Source organism: Chaetodon auriga, chromosome 3 (genome assembly GCF_051107435.1).
Source record: "Chaetodon auriga isolate fChaAug3 chromosome 3, fChaAug3.hap1, whole genome shotgun sequence".
Lineage (NCBI taxonomy): Eukaryota > Metazoa > Chordata > Actinopteri > Chaetodontiformes > Chaetodontidae > Chaetodon > Chaetodon auriga.
Genome location: NC_135076.1, coordinates 17,563,911 through 17,579,830, shown reverse-complemented (window position 1 = coordinate 17,579,830; position 15,920 = coordinate 17,563,911). Strand labels below are relative to the sequence as shown.

At 41.5% G+C, this 15,920-nt stretch overlaps 1 protein-coding gene across 3 annotated transcripts in view; it reads right to left on the bottom strand.

Annotated features, from left to right (window-relative positions):
• The window catches only part of usp13 (ubiquitin specific peptidase 13), a 30,641-nt gene that overhangs the window by 7,753 nt on the left and 6,968 nt on the right, over positions 1-15,920 (bottom strand). The window contains exons 5-17 of one of the 3 annotated variants that reach the window (XM_076725912.1): positions 15,112-15,254; positions 14,603-14,787; positions 14,049-14,146; positions 13,764-13,954; positions 12,969-13,040; positions 11,591-11,696; positions 9,568-9,693; positions 6,866-7,019; positions 6,189-6,363; positions 5,972-6,060; positions 5,046-5,168; positions 2,068-2,091; positions 1,500-1,643 (exon numbers count right to left, since the gene is read on the bottom strand). In XM_076725912.1, coding sequence (XP_076582027.1) covers positions 1,500-1,643; positions 2,068-2,091; positions 5,046-5,168; positions 5,972-6,060; positions 6,189-6,363; positions 6,866-7,019; positions 9,568-9,693; positions 11,591-11,696; positions 12,969-13,040; positions 13,764-13,954; positions 14,049-14,146; positions 14,603-14,787; positions 15,112-15,254 — 1,630 coding nt within the window. The remainder of the gene's footprint in view (positions 1-1,499; positions 1,644-2,067; positions 2,092-5,045; positions 5,169-5,971; positions 6,061-6,188; positions 6,364-6,865; positions 7,020-9,567; positions 9,694-11,590; positions 11,697-12,968; positions 13,041-13,763; positions 13,955-14,048; positions 14,147-14,602; positions 14,788-15,111; positions 15,255-15,920) is intronic. The other 2 variants (XM_076725913.1, XM_076725914.1) reach the window with 2 other exon arrangements.

Here is a 15,920-nt window from a genome sequence, read left to right as displayed (position 1 = left end):
GCAAAGTGCTTTGAAAATCCATTAGTTTACCTTTGCAAAGGCAGCACTTTGAGATTGACCTCAAAGAAACGTTCTGTGGTTCTGCGTCTAACAATGATTAAGTGCAAAGTTTAGTTGTGAAAAAAATAAGTTGTGAGGTGATGCTAATGGCAAAGTAATGAAACCAAACAAAATGTGGGGGAGGCAGGAGAAGAAGCAGCCATTGTGCAGCAGGCAGGGACGGACGGTTTTACTGATGTTATTGAGCCTGAATGCAGCCCATTCTGCAGATACATTAGGCCCATTTAAAACTAACAGGCAGGGGGCTGCTCTAATTTCCCTCCAATGTAGAGGTCCTTTACAGCCAACCAGGGAAATAAAAGTGACACGAGTCAGCGCCTCAGGGGAACATCTCCACTGCTGAGCGGCTCTCCAAGAGACAAAGTCAGTTCTCAAAGAGTTTCTGGTGATGATCTCACGCGCAGACGTGCAGGGATAAACAGCTGCAGTACACAAAGCGATGCAAAGTCTGACACACAACTCAGATTTCTCTTTGAGGAGGAGCAGGAGATGTGATGCGCCCCTCACTTTGAATTACCTTTGTGTTTAAAAAGGTTCCATATAAATAAATTGGCCTTGACTTTGTATACCTGAAATGTTTTTTGGCAGATTTGCATTGGCGTAGTCTTTTCCAGTAAAAAAAAAAAAACAGCAGTCTGGCGACTCAGCTTGTTGAGACTGTTGCTGAACTGTGGCTCTTTCACTGCACCTGCTGTTCTGATTATTTTGTCCCCAGTATTTTTGGTCTCTCTGGCTGACGGTTGCCTCTTTAACCCTCCACACTCACTTAACACTCACCCACACACCCTGTTTCTTGCCGCGACTATTTTTCCTTGACTATTTTTGATCCTTAGACCCTTGCCATGAATTTGGACATATAATAGGCACCAAAGTGAAAAAAGGTTTATTAAAATCACTGGATTGTTAAATAGAAACCATTAATCTTAATAAACCTTTCTCACACTTTACAGCTGGATGTATTACAAAATGAATGTACATAAACAGTAAGCACCATATTTTTGAGTTTAATTTTACAACAGTTAAAATAAACAGTCTCGTATTGATGCACAGCACGTTCACCAATACACCAAGACTTAGATTGAAAACCAGGGTTGACTTCGCTATCAGGATCCTGTTAATAAGCACTTTTTCTAGATTAATTCCTTGCCGTGTGTGTCTAATAATTACATCTATTGTTTCATACTTTCACGATCTCACTGTATACGCTAGTTTATTCGTTTATGTTCCTTTCATTCTGGTTTTATTTTACAGTAATTACAGTGGATTGTGTTTTAATTTTGCTGCTGTGAATCACTTTGTAACTGTGTTATAAGAGGTGTTGTACAAATAAAAGTTGGTATCATTATTATTTTTTTATTATTATTGTTATTACTATGAGCTGCTGGCTATCTCTCTCTCTCCATACCTCGGTTCCACTGAATGCAGAGATCTTCCCTTACCAGGCTCCTCCATGTGGGCTATGATCCAGTTGAAGGCCATCTCGGGGCCCATGTTGCCTGTGTAGTAGACCGCCTTCCTACAGGCCTCCAGTGGAAAGCCCATCTCCGCCAGCTGCATTACTGCTGCCTCGTCTATTTCTGGAGCTGGGGACACGACAAACCAACATCAATAACTAAAACATAGTGGGTGCTGATTCAACAGTACCAGTAACCTTCCAGTTTAAACAAGCAAATAAGAATTTGCAGTGGCTCTCTCTTTGGGCCTCATTAAACAAAGAGTCCAGGAGAGGATCGGCCCTGGGGAGGCTTCTTTATCGAAGGATGATTTATCAAAGAGAGAAATGAATCTGTCTAAAACAAATAGAGCCACACGGAAAAGTAAAGTTTGTTTGGAAGCAGAGAGCAGCTGCAGCAGCTGCTTACGCACACATGGTCAGAGCTTTAGCTTCATAGCATTCATCACTACGCCTGGTGCCCAAAATACATGTACCATGGCCAAAACTTTTAGAAATGTTACGTACTTAAATACACAGCAGTGAGCAACTGAGAAGAGAAATGAAACACTCACAGTCCATGGAGCTCATGGAGTTATCTGAAAGAGAAGAAACGTATTTCAGAGGACGGCACATGATAACATCACACACAATTGCTGCTTTTGTGTATTTTCTTTTGTTTATATGTGGCTTTGTGTACTTTCCTGGGGCAAATATCTTATTTCTGTAAAATGGACACTGCTGAATCACTTTATTGACTTTATATGACTATTTTCTAGTAATGCTGTTGTTGCACTATGCTATTTGTCAAAAATTACATAGACTCACTTTATTGTACAGTATCAATCATAATAGGGACGCCCCTTTACACACAGGGCCGATTCAAGGTGGCTGCGAGTAGTCAGGTTGTCAGAAAACACTGGTGGTGTTGCCTTGTGACCCCCTGCAGTCAGGAGATTGATTTGCCCCCACTGTTCCCAAGCACCGCAATCACAATTTGAGCTGCTCCCATCAAACATGTTTGATTTTTGCGATGTCTTTCCAATTAAATTAGTCTGGACAGCGAAATCTTTGCAGTGTCTAGCACCAATACTCCTCAGGAGGCACATCCATGAATTTATTTGAAGTTGTTGGGTAATAATTACCAGCAAAAGACAAATACCTGTACACTGCTTCCTGATTCAAAATTCTTCTTTTACTCTAAGCAGACATGATGTTAGATTTTGTCTTTGTCTTTTTTGTCACCAACACTTTGCCTAAGAGTGTTATCTGAGGCCATTTTTAGCATTTTAAGTATTTGCAATGCAAAAATGAGCCAATAAAGTCAAATGCAGTTTGTTTAGTTTCATCATCTTGCTCACCAAATCTCTTGTGTGATTCCTCCCTCTCTTTTATAAAACAGATCACGGTTCATTTCAAATATCAACTGCGTATTTGAAATTGAAAAATGAGCTTTTCCAGTTTAATCCCATATGAGACAATCTGATTAGCAAAGAAATGAAAATCAAAAATCATTATCTATATGGTCTGAGCAGTTTTTATTTGTTTGCTTTGTGCTTTAGAATTGTGGAAAAAGGGAATTATTTTTCGTCCTGCATCTTCTTAATGGCCTGGATTCACTGAGCGAATGGATGATACACAGACCAACGAGAAATAATGTACTTCAAGCAGCATACAGGAAAACACATTTGTGCAGTGCTGTGTAATCAATGAGAAGCACTGAAGCCTTTTGGAGACAGAAGGGTGACCAATGATTAATCACTGCTGATGCCAGCCGGGGGATAATGGGCCAGTGGTTCATTTGCAACCGACAAAACTCATCATATAAATGTGAAATAAATAAATAAATCACAGAATGTATTGAAAGCAGCACATCATTTCCTCTGACCTCTTTTCATTTCAGTCTTTAAACTGCATGATTTACACACTGGTATTTGTTTTAACCTCTCTGGCTACAGAAAGAGAAGCTCTGATGGAGGGCAACAGGGGACATACGCAAAATAACTCCTCAGACTTACTACGTCAAAACAACATTTACACACATTTTCATGCATTGATTTTCCTGTGGTCCGTTAAGATAGCTGTACAGCTTGCTGCTGTCAGACGCAGATATGCAATGCTGCCTAAGCAAGGCAGTTTCAGATGAAAAGAAGGATGCTTTAATGGCAAGACGCTGAAGAGTTTTAAGTAGATTCTGCACTCTTCCAAGAGGCCAATTTCAGTGTTCGGAGGTCTGAGATAACAGGTACAGCACGAAATGTTCAGGCCTGAAATATTAAGGCAAACTCAGACAAACATGTTCAGACCTCAGCTTCGTCCTCCGAGTTTTCCATCCTAAGAAGCAGCTGGCTAAACGATTGTGTAAAGCTCTCAGAAAAAAACCTCCCGAGTCTGTCAATGTGTGAAGCAGAGCAAAGGCTGCTTGCCGATGTTACTGCATCTTTGCTCCTCGGACCTCTTTTTGTGTTCGGAGCTTGAGATGGTGCGGAACACTTAGTGCTTCACGCCTGCTAAAATATTAAGGAGGACACTGATAACTTGATGTAGCTGAACTCTGCAAACAGCGGAAGGCGGAACAGAGGAATAGGAATTACGATCACAAAGGAGACGGAGACAAAGGAGAGGCCAGCAAAAAGGCTCAAGTACACTGTATGCAATGGAAATATCACTCAGCTTACAGTCTGAAGCAACTAAGTTTCAAGAAAAGTAACAACAATACTGCTTGAGGTCTAAATCACACTCACCGGCGCCTAGCAGGTTATTCCCAGAGCCCAGGGAAGTGCATTACAAGGGGATCTCATAAAATCATTATAACTTATTAGGCTTAGCCACACTGTGAACACAACAACTTTTCAGTAATTGATTGAGCATGCCTTTCCCATGGGATCCCATTCAATATGCCCTTAAGAGAAAACTTGGGTGGCTTTGAGCAGAACATCATATTAGAGACAATTTCACGGATCATTTGTCTCTGTCACAAAAATACCCCACACCTCCTGAAAAGGATGTTAGGTAACAACACACATCTGAGTCAGCTCTCAAAGCAACACTGTATGTCCAGTTTATTACATACAACCTGATACGTACTGTCTCACATGTTGAGAGGAGGTTTGTATATTCTGCGCTCTTCTTGTATATATTTAGAATGGACAAAATATATTTGGCTATGTGGGTAAAAACAATATAAAATGCAGGTGCTCAGGGAAAACAATGACCTTTGAAATTAATAAGAAGACTGTGAAATTGAACATGAAGGACCAAAAATGCCCTCAGTAGTTAAGAGTGGCAAGGGTATTTGCATTCATGCATGTATGCAAGTACCTCTGTAGGCCACTACAGGTGAGTCATGGGAGCTTGTGACCAGGGGATTGTTCTCAGTGAGTTCAGGGTGAGACAAATGGAGCACTGTCTGATCTGAATATATCTGAAGCAGAACCAAATGTTGGCCCCAGTGTTTACTAGCAAAAATGCATTAACACACACACATATACACACACAGAGCTACCATTTCCACTTAAAGCCACTCTTGGCATACAGTGGATCTGCTCTGTACCTCTGGTGTCTTCAGGTAGAACGATGGGAGGCATGAGGTCAGGCAGCTCCTCTTCACCCGCCTGCAGCCCTGTGGCCCGCATCCGGCTCAGATCCAGAAAGTCAGGAACATCGATGGCCAAGTCTGTACAAGAAGACAGAAATCTAAAATTTAACTGAGGAATGTGTCGACATGCATGACACAGCTTGCTGAAACCGTGGTTCCAAAAGCATAAGGGAGACACAGTGATCTCAGCCTACAGACTTACAGTAATGAGTCCAAAGCAGGATCCTTTTTAAATCTATTCTCAAGACAAACATCTATCAATGTTCCTTTTATCTATAGGTTGTTATCTTCTTTTAAATGTTGACGTTTTACATCAAATCATTGTCTGTTATTGTATGTTTTAGACACTGACAAAAGGAGTTCCATGCACGCCCTGTTGTAACATGACTTGAGCCTCTGCTAGCTATTTGTATAAGTGACAGTCAAAACTGTGACAGTAGGTCAAATGTAATACTGAAGATCATGATTTATGAGTGTCATTTTACACAATTTAACAAATATGTGGGCATATCTCATTAGTGTAAGAATGAAATACTTTAAACCTTTGATTTTGTTGGCAAAGTCATGACGGTCAAGGAGTTTCTGCATTTTGAATTCAATGAATTTTGGCATCAAGTTAAATTAAAAACTCAGCAGGTTTTACAGATGTGGACGGGATGAGAGATGGGGTAGTTCATCACTATGTGTCTAAAACTACTGGTGAAGTCATTCATGAGTTGGACAATGACTTAGACAGCAGTTTCACCTACAACTGTCTGTGCCATGTGAATAACAGTTTGATGGCGCCCTCTGCTGGAGATACATATAAGTCCCAGCACTGCTAGAGGCAAGTAAAAGACATTACAAGTGCCACTGATAAGCGAAGGTTGACAAACAGTTACCTAGTTTCTTCGGGACCCAGTCAACCCCGAATGTGAATTTCTTGATCTGCAAAACTAGATACTCTGGGAAGGAGGCAAAACGGGAAGTTCTGCAGAGGAAAAGAACAAACATATATATATATAACTGCAACTGGTTTCAATTTAAAGCTATGAGGGTATGAAAAACAGTGTGTAGAATAGTCGTTCCAGGCCCAGGCACATGTGACCCTTGGCTTACTTGATTCCAGCTGACTTGGCCTGCAGCGCTGAGCTCCAGAAGTCAGGGACGTTCTCTGGCTCCGTGAAGGCCTGCAGGCATGCAGTAAAGGGGATCCGTGCTCTCACCGGCTCCGGAGGAGCCCGCATGTTCTCCTCAGCCTCCTTCCGCTTGGCCTCATATGCCAGCAGCTCCTCTGATAGAAGACAAATATGTTGAGCTGTGCAAATCTCTACAAAATTCCATAACATTTAGTATTTAAAATCTAAATTTGAGTAAAATCAAGGGTGATACACCTTTTAATGTCAGTGAATTATTTAAGGTGTTCATGCACGATTAGAGACGGCTGCTGACAAAATTGGCAGCCTCTGCCTCCATTTGCACTGTGTCAGACAAAGACTGTTATCTTTGCCAAGGTCGCCTTTGTTTCTATTAATTATGCCAACATTGTCAAAATTAATATGGCAGTGTTACGATGATGCAATGATCCTTTAAAGGCTGTGTAATACACGGCAGCAGTCACTTTTTCATTCCAAGCTACACAGCTCTCAGTCAGGACCTTCTGTGGCCTTTCAGACAAGGACCTGCTGGTTCTCCCGGCGGTACCCAGCGTCAGGCCAGCTGTACCGACCAGAGGCAGCTGTGGCTTCTGACTGCAGCAGGACATTTTCAGTCTGTGCATATGGGAGCTCCTTTACCTCGATTGGTGGCCGCCTCAATGGGCGCTGGCAGCTGGATGCAGTAGTCCACCCGCTGAGTGTAACGAACCCGACGTGACTGGCAACACTGAATTCGCTCCTCGACCAGGAAGCGGAAGACGTCACTTGGATTCTCTGAGCCTGCGCTGTTCCTCTGTAAATGCCAGATATGTGGAGTGAGGGGGTGAGTTTGAATATTAAGAACAAAATCAGGCCATGAGATTAGGCACATATTTGACAGTTTGATAATATTGAATATAGACCAGTAAAGTGGTCCAGTGTTGATATAATGAAGGTTCCTCAAGACTACAGGTGATAAACAGTGTTTTCTTTGCACCTTTCCTTTTTTATTCATCATGCTGTTATGAGTCTTCATATTGTAATGGTATTGTCTGGCACCCTGTGCTAACGCACCCATAATCTCATATTAACTTAATTAGCCAGGAGGGTTTTAGTGTCCTGCGGTCTAAAGGCTGGTGCAAATACATTTAAGAGCAAGACCTGAACATTTTCTATTCTAATTAATCAACTCCTAATCAAAACTATTTGAAACAAAGTTATTTAAAATACTGTATGACTGCTTAAGAGCTGTGCAGACGCTTCTGCGACACATGACAGCCTGCGGTCTGAAATGCAACTCTATCTAAAAGCTATTCTTTGCTGTGGTCTATTACAGTCTCCTGGCATGACTTCGACACAACTGCTGTTTGACCCAGATCTCTTAATACAGTCATTCATAATGTAGATGCAACTCTTTAATTTAGGAACCACCTCAATTAAATGTACCCTTCATACCTGGGAGTATTACATTTTTTCAGAATCACAAACACATTAATCATCATCAGCGAGCGGCTCTGTGTCTTCTAGTAGGGGTCATTGGGGTTTACAACTGTGTTTATTTGACGGCTGTGATGAAGGATTGCATTGCGCCTTAACACACCAGTTTGCACAGCAGCTTTTCTGCAACCCAGCCCTTCTATTCTGAGAGGCTACAAAAATATACAAGTTATAATTTCTCTCAGGCCAAGTATGCTGGCTGACATAGATGGAGGAAAATGTTGCTGATGGTGGTGGCTTTAGTCACGTTATCTATGTCTGGATAACTACATCAGTATCCAGTTTACAGACAGCTGTGAAGGCAAGCAAGTGGACTAAAGGAGGGGAGGAGGGTACAAACAAACTTTTCTCGAAGGAAAAGATGTTTTCGCTCTTCTCCCGACTGGTTTCGGCAAGAGTCCCACAACAACATATGGTTCGTTGATCTGATTGGTTGAAGTTAGCCCGTGATAGATGGTGATAGAACGATGGCTCATCCAATCACTTGCAAAGTGTTTTTTGAAAGTGCTGTTTTCCAAACAGTTTCCACTTCCCAGATGGTTCTGTGTACCAAACCATCTGGTGTGTCAAGTTACCGCTTATATTTTATATTTTGTTACATGCGCAATTGAAAATTTGCAGAAAAGGTTCTAAAAAGGAGAAAAATAATCAAATATGAGTAAATACCTTTTATTTGTCATGTATAAAGTAGATATAGGCCTTTGCATGTGGTCATTTTACATGAACTACTCGCTGAATTTAAAAAAATGTGTTATATCATGATGTGTATCTGTGGGGATCTGCAGTTTTCCCCTCCTTTTCCTCTTGTGTCTATGCGTTTCCTTCTCCATCTGTCTCCTGTTTGCCTCTACCCTGTTTGTTGTATATGTGTATGTTTCACTGCAGGGCATGACTGGCAGGTTTGGTCCGGCCTCCTCCTCTACTGAGCACACCTGCTCGCAATCAGACAATCAAGACTCACCTGCTGCCACAGTTTTTAATCTAAGTGGTAACAACTGAGACTCCTGAAGAATCATTTTGATACCTTTTCCTTGCCTGCCTTCCTGACTCGACCGTCATCTGCTCCAGTCCGTGTCCTCAGTCTGTCAGTCTGTGTCTTGTGAGTTTTTCACTCTCCCGGCCTGCTCACTCTGTCAACCCTGCAGTTTTTGTGTGGATCATCCAGATTCTTCCGTTGCACATTTTGTGAAATACTCATTAAACCATTAACTTCTTACACTACTCATGCCTCCCTTGTCTGAGTTCAGCATTTGGGTCAATTTGTACTAAACTCAACGGTATCATTATCTGGATATGATATGACCTATATGGGGAAATTAGATTTTGGTCATACGGCACAGCCCTTGTGGTATGTTTTTGTTGATTTTTCACAACATAAGGTGGACGAAGTGTCGGGTCCCAGTCAGGGCATGTCTCATGGCTGAGACAGAACAGGAAGCATTATCTGGCCTCCCTGTGTAACGGATAGCACTGAGCTATATTTATCCTGGCTGAGTGAGACACATCAGAGCAACCAAGGAGACAGTGTGCTGTGCATAGTCAAAAACAGACCCTCCCTCCTAATCAACTGCCTGTCCACGTGTCAGGGGTCAGATGTAATGCAACCATTTTGTAAAAATATGATTTAATACTATGATAGTGTGGAGAAAATTCAAGTTTATAGGGACAGTCGCTTTTGTGGCAGCAACCTTTTCCGTTGTGTGTATCTGAGAACATTCACATGTAATAGAATACTCCCACATATACACATATTTAGACACAACCAGAGCTGGACTTAAGTGCTGGATGTAGCACCAGTTCATTTACAATGATCTATTGCACCTTCTGAATATATTTTGCCCACACACAGATTTAGCTTCACTGACCTCCACAAGGTTGATGATGTGCAGGAGGAACTCGTGGGCATCTTGTTGTCTGTTGGAGGAAAATTCTGGGTGTCCTCTGCTGACCAGGGCCTTCAACATCCGCGGAGAGACGCCCTTCTGCTGGTGCTGGAACGAGAACATTTGGGCGTCACGCACACTGACTGGCTGCATTACCACTCACTTGTCTCAAAGAGAAGTATGAGATAAGACGGCAGGCCAGCGATGAATATTAGATACACGCTGAAAGCCGCTTCAGGGTGGACTGCCAGTACAGACTTTGTACAGGAGAACTGCCAGTGAATACAATATGAAGCACTGTGTCACAGAGAGTTCTTTTGAGCTCCAGTAAAGAGACTTGATTTAAAGCCCTGAGAAGATATTTAGATCATTATACTTTGTGACCCCCAAACGATGGTCACACATGATGTGGCTAACCAAGCAGCGGTGCTGGCTGTACAGAAAGAAGGGATACAGCATCAGCAATGAATAACTGATATTACCCCTTCCCAAATGACTGCTATGAGTTTTTGAGTCTTTTAAGAGACAGAGCCTGCTAAGCAGAGGATATCTCTCTGCTGCTTGAAAATCTTAGTTTGTACGTTGCCATATACAAGAACTTAAATCCTGCTCTCTAACCAAATGAAAGGTGCGCAACACGTATGAGAAGACTTGCAAACTATAGCTACATTATAGCTCGATATGCATTAATGCTTTTCCTTTTCTACTTTCCTGGGCACAGACCTTTTAGGTATTCATTACACGCAGTATAAGACACTCTAATTTAGACTGCAATGCAGCCCCCGAACTTAAAAGAGCTTCTGTAGCATAAAATGGTACATTGAAGCAAAAGTTTGACAGTTGGAATCTTAGCTAATGCTACATCGATGCTGCTCTTCATCAGCTAAGTTTGATAGTTAGCTAGCTAGTCCAATATGAAATGGAGAACAGATAGTTTGCCATGTCTGTTGACATTGACGAGATAATGTCGGTGTAACGGCACCTCTAAAGCTCATTAATTAAACTGTAACTCAGAACATAACTCTCTGTTATATGTTGTTTATTTAGGTTATGCTAATCCTCTGCTAGGCTAACCTAGCCTGCTTTTTAACATAAATGAGAGCGGTATCAACTCCTCATCAACTCCTCAGCTTCCCGCCAGAACGAGAATATTTCCCAAAATGCTAAGCCATTCAAGTGTTTGCAAGAGAGCAAACTTAAAAAGCCCTTTTAATGAGAGTTGTAAAGGGAAACATTTCCTTAGTAGAAACTGACCACAGCATGCCAACTCAAGTCCACAATATCTTCCCAGCTGTCAACATGTATCCAAACCTGACTCCACCATCACACGTGTAGGAAGTGCAGGATCACAGCCCGCCGTCTCAATTTCTGTGACTGCTGAGGCTTAAAAGAAGCCCAGTGCTGGGTCCCATTATGCTTTCATGCTTTTCCACTCCTACTTTCCTAGCAGCAGTATACTACGTGGTTAGAAAACGAAATGATTTCATATCATATGCATTTAAATTAGTAAAACAAAACACGAAGAAATAAGAGAACAAATTAGTGACTCTGTTCAAGAACTTGAGAGGCTGCAGGAAGCGCAAGACAATCATTAAGCACAGCTAATACTTGTGAGAAAATAATGTAGGGATTAAGAGCAAAATACAGTGTTACAGCTGTGCCTGGAGCTGTGTTCATAAACAATTTGAGTTGCACATTTGGGACTGCAGCCAGCAGCTATTTTCAGACTAAAGCAAAAGGTCAGAGCACAAGAGAACTTGACAACATTAAAATCACATTTTGTTTTTCTTTTCAACATTTCTGTCACAGAGAAGCTGAGGTGTATTAATAACACAGATGTACTCCATTATGAGAAGTTGTTTCATGTTTAAATTGGGAAGACGTCAAGCTGACAGGCTGTAGGTCTTTGTCGACGACGCTAACAGTTTGGTTATTCAGTGAACTCATTTTGCTACCACACTGAGTATTAACATGCTTCTGGACCCAGTTTGGGAGCTGGACATACCCAGTTTAATACCTTGTATTCTTCTTTCATCACCTGTTCAATGAGCTCAGATTTCATGGGTGGTTTGGCGTACTGGCCTGAGAGCAGTCCATGTCCCAGTTTAGCCCTGTCGCACAAAAACAAAGGCATCAACATCACAGCATATCATCACTCTTTTAGTTTTTTCTGCTTTTTTGGGGTGATTTCTGGGAAGACACAGTCTGAGGGCAAATACTCGTCAGAGCAAACATTTGAAAACCTTCAAGCGATACACCTGGAGCTGTTTAACTTGCTCATCCTGACATTTCAGTCTCACAAAGCTGGCTCCAGTTCAAAGTCTGCTGCAGAGGAAACACACCTTTAAGGAAGAAATCACTTTTCTACCCTCCATCTTTTCCCAGATCCTTCTAATTCTTCACATTCTTACAATCAGCTTGGCTCATAATTGGGTGCCCCCTGTAGACGTGGTATCTCTAATCCTTGTTTCTCCTTATTTCATAACATAAACCTTTGTTCCTTCATCAGATTACACACATCTTATATAGAAACCATACTACACATCAACTGTAGGGGGCAGTGACCCTTTTCTGTACAATCAGCTTCACTCATATTGAAAATAAGATTCACAGAAGTCTTGTGATATTTTACAAATGTTAAGGAATATGAGAACAAGATTGCATAATATCTCAAGCAAACTGATTTTAGCTCCAACATCCTCCTGAAAAGAATAATTTATAGCTGAAGGCTGAAACAGTGAATACTGCTCGTGCAAGCTGAACATTTCTTTTCACCAACGCAGTATTTTCTGAATCCCTCCCTCCACTCTTAATTATGCACAGTGGAATCATCTGTACTAAGTACAGGATACAGGCTAATAAATTAATTTAACTGATTTAATCCCACCTTATGCAATAATGCTTTTAAGGGAGGGGTCATATGCAGGCCCGACGCATTAGGAGACATTGAATACGAAGAGTGACCGGTGTAAACATGTTTATCTGGCAGTGTGAAACGTTTGTTGCTTCACATAACTCATATTCATCGCCCACCTGGATAAGACTCTACTTACCTTTCATCATGGCCACAGCATCTGACTGACCTCTGGCCACACACTGGCTTAAAAAATACACCAAGTACTTGCCAGAACATATGAGAGAAAAAAGGCTTTCAGCTTATCCAAATATGTATTCTTTATTAGCTAATTAAGATTTATTAAATTAACGATAAAACTGCAGTGCTGTCGTATAGTTTTATACAGTCCAAAGATCCAGATTTAAAGTGAGTGGCTCATAAGGACCCCTCCCCCTTTCTTCAGCCACAGACACAGCAGCAGCTGGAAAACACCTTCACTTGTTTTCTGTATTTGAACACTGTGTTATGTAACACTGGAGTCACTTACATTTGTGTGGCGAAGTCCTGGCTGGGGTCGAGGGGGGAATAGTCAAATATCCTCTGAAGATTACCCACATACCTGAAGATCAAAATACATGTCACACACACACACACACACACACACAGACACAAGACCAGTGGAAACACATGAGGTGTTACTGAGAAGACGCTAACACCTTCTGCTGGAGGCCGTGTTACTTATTTAAATACCCAAAGTTGTTTCACAACAAGTGTCAATTTTGTGATTGCCTAATCCAGACCCGGACAGTCAAGAAAAAAACAAAAGAAATATAGATTGCCATCAATTATAACAAATATTTCATGGAAACTGACTTTAAAACTATAAAGGTGGGTCATACTAAGATGTCCATCATGTCAATGTGAACTAGTTCAAACTGTGACTGGGTGCTGTTTCTCTTTTCTTCCTCTTTCTTGGTACATTTTCTCATATTTTAACATAAAAAAAAATATTTTGACCAGTGCATTTGCCATTTTGCCACAAATGATTTGGCCTATTGAACCAAATCATACAATTGGTGTTTCATGTTGCCAAGAAACTCAGTTATCAAAATGTTGGTTACAAGAACTCTTTGGCAGCTGACAAATACCTGCTAATCAACCTAATGAAATAATAATATTAAAAGCTTAAACTCCATAAACATGGCCTTTTTGTGCTATACGTTATACGATGTATGCATGAATAATGTAACTAAAAGCGAAAAAAGTCTTCACTCAAAGTAATATGATCAATAATGTAAAAATATATCTTGTTTTCCGTGAAGTCTCTTCACAGTGTACTCACATCCTCTGGAAGTCTGGGATGCTGAAGAGGACCTGCATCACCGTGCTGAGGTAGCAGCTGTTGCCCAGGTTTTTGATGCCCGTGTAACCAGAACCAAACACCGCCTTCAGCTTCATGCCAGACTCCTGGATCTCCTCCCATTCACTGACCCGCGGCCGGGAGTTATTGTCTGTGTGGTGACCGTTCTCTGTCTGCAGGAGGAGATAGAGCTCAGTGTGAAACCCTCGCTGTGGAAGCCTCACAGACTCGTCTTTGTACGATTTGTTCACAGCTGAGAAGACTTACTCTTGTCTGCATCTGCAGCATGTCTATTCCAAAGTGTGACAAGTGCTCTGATATGTGGGGGTCCAGTACAGCTTCCTCCTCCTCAAATGAGTAGACATCTGAAACCAAAAGATCAGTTAGCTGATGTGATTTTTAATCTGACTTTATAGAATCAGCAAATCATTTTTCTGGTGAGCAAGTCCACCAAAGCACACCCCAAAAATCTAATGTGCAGACAAATTAAGAAAGGTTTCACATTTGTGCTTCAACAGGTTCCAGCAGGAACCACTTTATCAGATAAACCTGTACAAGGTAATTAAAACCAATGGTGGTGGTGTATTTTCATACATAAGAAGGATAAAACATCATAATAACCTCTAAGTGCAATGCTATGACATCATCATTTCTAAGAAAATCCTCCAAAATAATCACAAAATGAAACTTAAATCTCTGACAAAGTGTCAATAAAAACTGAAAATGCTAAACTTCATGACAGATACAACACTGTACTGCAGGGCTGTTGTACTGGATTGCATTAGATCGTGCAAGTGCACAAAATGTTGTGTGTCTCAGACCTGCTCCGTCCGGTGTGATGGTGTCCAGTTTGACAGCCAGGGGGTGGTTGGTCTCTCTGTAGTGCTCCAGAGCGTGGCCGTTGCCTCCGCTCCCATCAAAGAACCACTTCCCACAGAGCACTGCTCCGTCCGTCAGGTTCAGCCACAGGTTCTCTCTCATCTCACACTTCTGACACTTCCAGCCGCTGAAAGCAAAGAAACACACACTCTTGATTGTGAATTAAGTGCTGCATGACTTTCTCAAAATTTCACTTTTGCATAAACAGTGACCAACTTTGACAATCAATATTAAATATCCAAAGATACCTGTGAAAAATGATGAGGAGCATAGGAGTCATTTCTCTATTCTAACAGTTACACTGTTCTAGTGAAATGCTGAAGCCTGAAGCTGTTGACAATGTCAGAAAATCTATCGCTGTCACTAAAGTGGCTTGTTGCTACCCAGAAATTTAAGGCCCACTATATAAATGACACAGCAGAGTGTCACTGCAGCTTGTTGCCTTTCCTACCTGGGTGGGATCCTGACCCCGTTATCCAGCTGTCTGAGGCTCCTGGCATGTCTGGACACCTGGATCTCCTCCTCCCAGGACTCAAGCTCCTGCTTCTTGTAAGCTGATGGTGAGTTGAGCACTGCATCACAGGCGATGGTCACCTGAACGTCAGATGAAACAGCAGAGACAGAATTAACTTCTGGAAGTGGGTGTGACTGAGGTCATGCTGAAAATATATCAAGAACCTCTCTCTGTTTTTAACAGATACAAGAGTTTATTTTTATTACTGCAGAAGCATTAAACTTCTATCAATGAACCTTAAATGTAAGTCATCAATAACAGCAAAGAGAAAGAACAATGGTTGACATGCAAGATCTATGAAAGACATTGTGAAGCTGTAAAGCGACTGATCCTGCATACAAGGACAGAGTGGCACTATATTGCTACTGTAGTGCAGAAATAAACCATGCAAAACGTATTAAAACAAGAGAGGCACTCACCAGAAACATCACAATTTGTACTCTCACAACACTGAATGACACATGCATAAAATAACTGAAAAAATAAAACTCCATGACATGCCCAAAACCAAGCCACATTCAGTGTAGAAGCTCTAAAAATAGAACAAAAAAAGTCTCCTCTGCACTCCTTGCAAAGCAAATGACACAGAGCCAAAAGTGTCGAGGGCACCTGTACAGTATGTGCATCCAGTGGTTCCCCTGAAGCTTTCTTGGCCAAGAATGAATGAAACAGTCTTTACGCTAAAATCTTCCATCCAAATGATACATTTTCGGTAAGCTAACGGCTACTAGAGGTTAGGGGAAACT